Source organism: Cupressus sempervirens, chromosome 10 (assembly GCF_028749045.1).
Source record: "Cupressus sempervirens isolate cs-2001-9-10 chromosome 10, ASM2874904v1, whole genome shotgun sequence".
Classification (NCBI taxonomy): Eukaryota; Viridiplantae; Streptophyta; class Pinopsida; order Cupressales; family Cupressaceae; genus Cupressus; species Cupressus sempervirens.
This window is the reverse complement of record NC_143127.1, coordinates 553,441,731-553,450,983: the sequence shown is the minus strand read 5'-3', so window position 1 is coordinate 553,450,983 and position 9,253 is coordinate 553,441,731. Positions and strand designations below refer to the sequence as shown.

The 9,253-nt window shown below is 35.1% G+C and overlaps 1 protein-coding gene across 1 annotated transcript; it reads left to right on the top strand.

The window, feature by feature from the left end:
- Positions 1-1,097: 1,097 nt before the first annotated feature.
- Positions 1,098-5,828, top strand: LOC149535088 (phenylalanine ammonia-lyase-like). Its single transcript, XM_089806900.1, has 2 exons — positions 1,098-2,526; positions 4,451-5,828. Exons 1-2 carry the CDS (start codon positions 1,445-1,447, stop codon positions 5,541-5,543), a joined length of 2,175 nt encoding a protein of 724 aa, XP_089663026.1. The 5' UTR covers positions 1,098-1,444; the 3' UTR covers positions 5,544-5,828.
- Positions 5,829-9,253: the final 3,425 nt, after the last annotated feature.

Genomic DNA, 9,253 nt, shown 5'->3' with positions numbered 1-9,253 from the left:
TGTTTAGAACCTTGGGTAAGTTAGAGGGTTACATGCTAATGGCTTAGGGGTTAGATGGAGATTAAGGGGATAAGGTTGGTTAGGACCTTAGGGTTCGTTTGGTTGTTGGAATAGGAATAGGAAATTAAAAATATGTTTTCTATTTTCTATTTGGTGTGTCAATTGGAATAGATAATAGGAAAACATATTCCCATTTTGCTCTTATAATGAGCTTATGTCCATTCCAAAAAAATAGTTGTTATTGTTCCTATTCCCAAAATGCATTCCTATTCTCAATTCCTATGGTTAGTTGGATGGTTAGGGATCAAGATGGAGCATTTGGTCTAGAAGTTGTTAAAGTTAGGAGACATGTGATAAAATTGAATTTTAATTACTCAAATTAAATTAAATTTTGGATCATGAAGGAATAGGACAAAATGAATTAAACAAAATAAATCATTGAATTTATTTATTAAATTGAATAATGAAAGGAGGATTAATTAATTTTAAGTGTGTTATGATTTTACACGGATTTATTAATAGGTTATAGCTTAAGTAGTTAGATTAATTTAGCTAGTGGACAACATCAATTTATTAAATTATATACAATTAAGCTAACAAAATTCAATTGAGATAATTTAGGCATCTACACTCATACTTGAGCACCAAAGCATGTTTTGTTATGCATTGATATGGCATCACATAATTGACTAACTTTTATATGTAAGAAATACATCTCATTGAATCATGAATAACTATTTTAAACTCGCTAACAACTATAAAGTTAAAACAATTGATAAAATATTATCAAGAATATTTGACATCAAAAAATGATAAGTTCAAGAATTTTTAGAACATGCTCAAGTGTTAGTGTTAGGTCCTTTGCCCTAGGTCATCCCTCAAATATGAATCATTCCTTAGAATCCTATAGATCAACTAATTCTCAATTATATAAGTTTAATCTATTATATTAGATTGAGATTCGTTGCCATTAATTTACGATTCTTAATTTGTTTGACCAGCGAAAAAGTTGACTTTCAAGTACATAGTTACGTGTCACGTGCACCCCGAACCGTGGTAAATTTGCATGCACTCCATCAAATGAGACGGCTAACATACTCGTCTTTGAAGGGTAGCTCCGATCACGAATCCGCCACCCGTCCGTCTAACGGGAGTAGACGAAGAACATTAGATGAACCAAGAACATCTGTGAACACAAGGCCAAAATATCCCCGTCTGAATCCCAAGGGGGGCGGGGGGCGAAGATTAGCTGAAGCACGCAGGGTATCTACTTCACAATTCTAACTGTTTCCCTCATATGTATATATTCTGTCTTAGCCCAGCTTTTTCTTAAAACGCAGCCACTTCTGCGTGCACTGGTACATTATCAGAACCAGCACCGGAGGTCTCTGCGCAGCCGCCAAATCCACTCTTTTCTTCACCAGCCACTCATCTACTCGTCAAAATGGTTGCGGGCGTGGATCTTTCTGGTATCGCGATGGGCAACGGAAACGGCAATGGCAATGGCAAGGGCAACGGAGTGAAATTGTGTGTGGACTACCAGAATGGGGGATCCGTGGACCCGTTGAACTGGGGTAAGGCCGCCAAGGCCGTAGAAGGGAGCCACTTTGAGGAAGTGAAGAGCATGGTGGAGAGCTTCTTCGGAGCCAAGGAAGTTTCCATCGAGGGGAAGTCGCTGTCCATCGCTGACGTGGCGGCGGTGGCGAGGAGAGCGGAGGTGAAGGTGAGACTTGACTCCGCCACGGCGAAGGCCAGGGTGGAGGAGAGCTCCAACTGGGTGATGAACAACATGATCAAGGGAACCGACACGTACGGGGTCACCACCGGCTTCGGGGCCACATCCCACAGGAGAACTGACCGGGGAGCCGATCTGCAGAAGGAGCTCATCCGGTTCCTCAACGCCGGCGTTTTCTGCAAGAGCGAGAACGTTCTTCCCGCCGACACCACCCGCGCCGCCATGCTCGTGCGGACCAACACCCTGATGCAGGGCTTCTCCGGTATCCGGTGGGAGATTCTGGAAGCCATTCACGATTTTCTCAACGCCGGGATCACTCCCAAGCTGCCTTTGAGGGGCACCATTACGGCATCCGGTGACCTGGTTCCTTTGTCTTACATTGCCGGGCTGGTGACCGGCCGGCCCAATTCGAAGGCCGTTACGAGGGAGGGGGAAGAGATTAGTGCGGTGGAGGCGCTTAAGCGGATCGGGGTGGAGAAGCCGTTTGAGCTGCAGCCCAAGGAAGGATTGGCTATCGTTAATGGGACCTCTGTTGGGGCTGCCCTGGCTTCTATTGTTTGCTTTGATGCGAATGTGCTGTGCCTTTTGGCTGAGACCACTTCTGCCATGTTCTGTGAGGTCATGCAGGGGAAGCCCGAGTTCACGGACCCGCTGACGCATAGGCTAAAGCACCACCCTGGACAAATGGAAGCTGCGGCTATCATGGAGTATATTCTTGATGGGTCTTCTTACATGAAGGATGCTGCTAAGAAGCACGAGACCAACCCACTCCAGAAGCCCAAGCAGGACAGGTAATGTTGCAAATTCAATATCCTGCACTGGTTTTTTTTAAAGAAAATTTAATGCATTTAATGAGCTTGGTAATTAGACTCAGTAAATTCACAATAATGGGTTTATTTATTTTAAAACGACAGGGACGATTTATAAGGGATAAGGGAAGGGGAAGGTTATTATTATGGTTGAGATTTTATAAGAATAAAAAACAGATCTAGATACATCTAAGAGTTCAAAATAGACATCCCTCCAATTATCTATAGTGTCATATTATCTTCTTATATAAGTGTTATATCATTTACATGAGTAAATATTTACTCCAAAAAAAAAAAAAATGTATGGAAAAAAAATTTAGAAGACAAATACGATGTAATCTTATAAATTTTTTTAAAAATTATGTCTAATGTATTGGTTAATAATATTGTTAGACTTTTTATATTTTCAAAAATTTATATAACTAATTTATTTAGGAAAAATACTTTCATCTTTACTAACTAAATTCTAAGTCTTTAATATTACTATTAGTTTCAGCTATCACAAGATCTTTACTATCTTAAAATTAAACATATGAGAATTGAGTGAGAATAATAAAGATATTTAAATACACCTCTAAAATCAATATAATTTAACTATTTATTATTTTCTATAATAAACATTTCATATTAGATAAATTATAAATAAAACATAGATAAAATATAAACAAATAGTACATAGGTCTAGAGATAGACTAAGTTAAGTATGTGATAGGGAAGACACACTCCATTTCAAATGTTTGGAATTAATCTACATTTTATATTACTGGATAAAAAAAGTACAAATTTATGCTAAATATTTGGAGTCCATGTACATGTTTTTTTGACAATTTTAATTCTCTTTTGATCAATGAATTTTAAATTATTTGTAAAAATTTAATTGAATTATTAAAATTGATTATTCTTCAAAATTATTTAATTTAACAATAGATTTTTAATTTTAATTATTAAAAAAATCATTTTTACCCTAAATGAAATATAAAATTATTATCAATAAGCTAAGCAACAATCAAATAGTATTTAAAATCACATAAATTTTAGGTGGGTCAATTCATACCTTAAATTGACACACCTACCTCCTCTATGTTCAATTAAATTCCAACTTCAGTAATTTATTAAATTATTATAGACTTAAAATTACTAATTAGTCATTACTATGCAATTTAAATAAAATATCATTTGAATTAGTGCAATTATTTTAACCACTTCAACTTGCAACAATATTTTATACTCTTTCATAACAATAATGAGAAATAACAATTGTACAATGAATTTTCCTTAAGCAAATTCAGTCCATTTAATACTCACTTAATCAACAATTCTAAGCTTTGACTTGTTTAGATATATCATCTTGAATCATCACTATTAAAGGGCATGATTTAAGATAGGCAACCTAAACAAGTGCGAATACTTATAACAAAGACAAAACCATTAAAATTTATACTTGTTTAATTCAAGATGAGCCATCTAAACAAATGAGAATGCTCATGATAAAGGCAAAACCTTCTAAATTTATAGATATTTAGTTGACACATCTCAAACCGAACAAAAAAATAAGAATGTTAATTAAGATAAGATAAGCCACATAAACCGAAGGCTTATGACTTAAACAAAACCTTCCAAGTTTAAATTTGTTTAGTTAGCTCATCTTGAATCAGATTAATCAATAAGAATTCGAGTTCAGATGAGCCACGTGAATAAGTGTGAATAGTGATGATGACATAAACAAAAACCCTCTGAATGTAGACTTGTTTAGGTGACTGATCTTGAACCGACAGAGAGATGAATCCGCAAGACACATATATTCTACATTTGAGTTTTGCTTAGGTTAATCATCTTAAATAAAACAGTAATAAAAATATCAACAAGGATTTTCTGATAAATGAGCACATGATGGCCCCACCTGCAGGTACGCTCTGCGCACGTCCCCGCAGTGGCTGGGCCCACAGATCGAGACCGTCCGGGCCGCGACGCACATGATCGAGCGCGAGATAAACTCCGTGAACGACAACCCGGTGATCGACGTGTCACGCGACAAGGCGCTCCACGGCGGCAACTTCCAGGGCACCCCGATCGGCGTCTCCATGGACAACCTCCGCCTGGCCATCTCCGCCATCGGAAAACTGATGTTCGCGCAGTTCTCGGAGCTGGTGAACGACCTGTACAACAACGGGCTCCCGTCGAACCTGAGCGGCGGCGCCAACCCGAGCCTGGACTACGGCCTCAAGGGCGCCGAGATCGCCATGGCCTCCTACACCTCCGAGCTCCTCTTCCTCGCCTCCCCCGTCACCTCCCACGTGCAGAGCGCCGAGCAGCACAACCAGGACGTCAACTCCCTCGGCCTCATCTCCGCCCGCAAGTCCGCCGAGGCCCTCGACATCCTCAAGCTCATGTCCGCCACCTACCTCACCGCCCTCTGCCAGGCCGTCGACCTCCGCCACCTCGAGGAGAACATGCACGCCACCGTCAAGTCCGCCGTCTCCACCGCCGCCAAGAAGACGCTCATGAGCGCCGCCAACGGCGAGCTCCTCCACAGCCGCTTCTACGAGAAGGAGCTCCTTACCGTCGTCGACGCCGTCCCCGTCTTCGCCTATATCGACGACCCCACCAGCCCCAGTTACCCCCTCATGCAGTCCCTCCGCCAAGTCCTCGTCCGCCGCTCTCTCGACGACTCCGATAACTCCGTCTTCGACAGGATCCCTGTCTTCGAGAAACAGCTCGGCGAGACGCTCGTTTCCGAAGTGAATCGGGTCCGCCACGAGTTCTACGAAAAGGAGGCCCCGGCCCTCGGAAACAGAATCCGCGACTGCCGCTCTTACCCGCTCTACGACTTCGTGAGGAACGAGCTCGGCACGCGGTTGCTGTGCGGCGAACGGGTTGCGTCTCCCGGTGAGTACATTGAAAAGGTTTATGCCGGGATTTGTTCCGGGAAGGTTATCGGGCCTTTGATTAAGTGCTTGGATGGGTGGACCGGTGCCCCTGGGCCCTTCCCCGCGGCTTGATATATGGATATACCTATACTCTCTTTTGTAACTGGAAAAATAATGTACTAGGTGGAAAATAATGCTGTGGGGGAATGAATGTTTTGGATTTTTTTTTTTAAATGGGTGATAAAATTCCCCGCTTTGCCCAGTTGGAACTTGGCGGGTGACATTCTGTACAGTTCTCATGTTCTTTTCACTTGAAAATGTTGTTGATGAATTTGCAAGGCTTGGATTTTCTTTCTATAAAGTTAGAAAGATTGGACTCCAATAACATAAGAGTGACAAATGAAGCTCTTTTATTTTTATCGAACGTAATGGATGACTAGTAGAATTAGAATATATGTTTGGCTGTCTCATTTTTCATAAATGTAAAAGAATACAATATCTAATTAATTCAACGGTAACATTATTTCTTAATTGAATTCCAAATAAAGCATCTTATTACATAATATATGTTTAAAGTAATTGATAATAGTTTTCTTTTGCAAATTTTACTAGTAGATTCAATTATTAATTAGATACTAGTTAAAAATTCATGAATGATTAATAGAATTTAGAAAATATGGTTTGTTGTCTCATTTTTCATAAATGTAAAAGGATACAATATCTAACTAGTTTAACAATAATATTATTCTTCAAATGAACTACACATAAATCATGTTGACTAAATAATACAAGTTGCTAAAAGAAAATTTCAATAATTTTCTTTACTGAACATGCATCTTCAAAAATAAATGAGCTTCACTTTTCATGGACAAGACAACAAATAATTAGTTGAGGAAATAGACATATTGGGCTTTCACCTAAATATAGTTTGTAATTTCTTACTAGTACTTGCCAGTACACTAAGTACTATTGCATCATTTAATGGTTTATTCATTTTAGCTAGTGATTAAAATTCTTTGTTTCTACCAATTAAAATTATTATAAATTAAATCATTGCGTAGTATAGATGCAAGATTTTTAACTTTATAATTTCTAAAGAAAAGTTTTCTATGATTTCATTCAATGAATCTATTTAACACTTATTGGTTGGATTTCATGGATTGTAAAATATAATATTTGTTAAGAGTTTTTTTGGTTAATAAGAATGTGATTTATTAAAGTTTAATATTTTTAAAAGTTTGTAATTCAATTTAGATTTTTTTTAAAAACATTTGATAGGTAATGGGTTGAAGCCTAAATTATCATCATCATCATCATCATCATTATTTAAGATATAGTATTGTTATACATTCATTTCGAGTAGATTCGAACCCAAGACATCCCTTATGAGAGGTTCACAATTGATTGTTGTGTTGTAGGCTCTTGTCTAAGTTAGCTTGGATTTTTATACTTATAATAGTATATTTTTTAGAATATAATTTTTTCATTCAACTAAAAATATTTTTAAAAAATTATATAAGCTTATATTGTATAATCTTATAAGAAATTATTTTTTTTATTAGTAAATGATTGAAGCCTAGATTAATTATTGTTATTTATTTTAATTAATTACTTTTATGTGTTATGCAAATTAGCACTCAAGACCTCTCAAATGAGAGGTTCACAAGTTACTGTTGTGTTGTAGGCTCTCGCCTAATCTTATAAGAAATATTGTTATATAATATTTTTATAAAAATATTATTATATTAAATTTCTAATGTATTTATAATATAATAGTACGATATATATATATATATATATGCAATTGAAAAAATATATAAGTAATTATATTTAAAAATATATTTATAATTAAGATTTAAATTAAGTAGAATTTATAATTAACAGTTAATAATTATTTATATAACTATAATATAAAAGAAATCTTTATTACTACTATTATCATTTTTGTAATCGATGATTACTGCATTTATCATTATAGAAAACCATAATTATATATTTTTTAAACTAAAATATTTTATATACTATAATAAATTTATTAAATTAAAAATAGATTTATACAAAAAAATTAAAGGCCAGTACTAAGCTGACACTTGTTTCTTAAGCAAGCATTGAGCATCACAATCTTGGGCTTTAAGATTTGAATATATGATTTTATTAATATTAAGAAATTGTAAATATTTGTAGACTTTGGAATAACATGAAGTATGGTGAAGATTTACCATCCCAAGGCCATGCTTCTGGTTATTTAAATTTGGTTTATTAAATCTTATACTCTTACTCCTGTAGTCATGATTCAAAGGTGGTGTATTATGTATTTTGGTTCTTAGTTCCTTCTGCTCGTAATGTAGCCAAATTTAATTAATTAAAAAAGCCCCATGGTCAATTGCTGGCTACAACCAGTCTAGATTGTTAAATAATGGAATATTTTTTAAATAGATAAAGATTTTTGAGACACTATGATGTTGAATACTGAAACTTTCTTTAGAGAAAGTGATTTCTAGTGTGGTCAAATTTTATGAGTAAAATAACATTTCCACTTAACTAAGATAGGAGAAGATGTTCTTAGAAAAGGATGGAGCCATTTTTGTTTAAAGGGGAAGAGTGAGAAGTATTGGAGAGACACTTAATACCAATATTTGAAGAAACTACAAGATATTGAAGTAAATAATTTAATTGGGACTAGGGATTGCATAAGAAGAAGAAATTATTTGGAATTGTTATTTGGGTAAAATTGAATGTTAATGTGTAACCAAAAATACCTATTGCAAAGAGGAATTCTATATATAGTTAAGTTGTTTAGATACATTATAAAATTGATAACTTATCTAAAAGTAATCACGACCAATAGTTTTTTGTTAAAATATTAATATCTATTGCACTAAATGGAAGAAGCAAAGATAAAATCATGTTGTAGTGAGATTTTTTTCTATGCTTTCCAAATAAATTAGATAGAACATGTCTTATCTATAATTATGATACAAGGAGAAAATTATCCAACCAATTTCAATTGTTTTTCTTTTCAATTAAAAATTTGTTTTAAAAAATTTAAGATATAATTTTTTTAATTAGAATGTTTTTAAAATTATATTTTCTAATGTTAATATGTTCTTCATTGAATGCACAATATACATATAAAATTAAATTGAAAATGGAACAATTTCACATAAAAATGACATATCTAATGGATTAAGCTATATATCTTTAAAATTATCAATTTTGCAAATATTTTAATTGTAATATTAGTAATGAACTTTCTCTTGGTTATATGGTTCATCTTATTGCGTGTTGGTTAAGTGGTAGTGGTTATGATGAGTTTGAGATCCACAAGGGATTCACTTAGTAAACCTAAACCATAGTGTGTGCATTCATGACATACTAAAGAATTTCCCCATTTTCAAATAATATTGTCCCAAACTCCATTTTTGTTAACACACTCCAATACATATATTGTGTTGGTTTCTCTAAGTTTTGTTATTTATTAATGTCAAACATGTAGTCATATATAAGGAAGAGTTAATCAGTCATCATTGCAATTGAGTTACTCTATAGAGGTCGAGTCATGTAAAGATTTGTAAATAATCATGAATATGTCGAGCTTTATAGGACTCGAGCAAGTCTTTGGTCACCGAGTACTTCTATATAGGCTAAGTTCAGTAAATATCAAGCAATCAAAGCATCTAGATACTGAGTCACACAAAAGAAGCTAAGTCAATTAAGGTCAAGCAACAACAAGAAGAACAATTATGAATGAACATTAGAGATAGTATGTGTCAAGTAACACAGAGTGAACAAGAATGTCTGAAATGGTACAACCTTTGTGGTAAACAATTTTTAGCCAACAT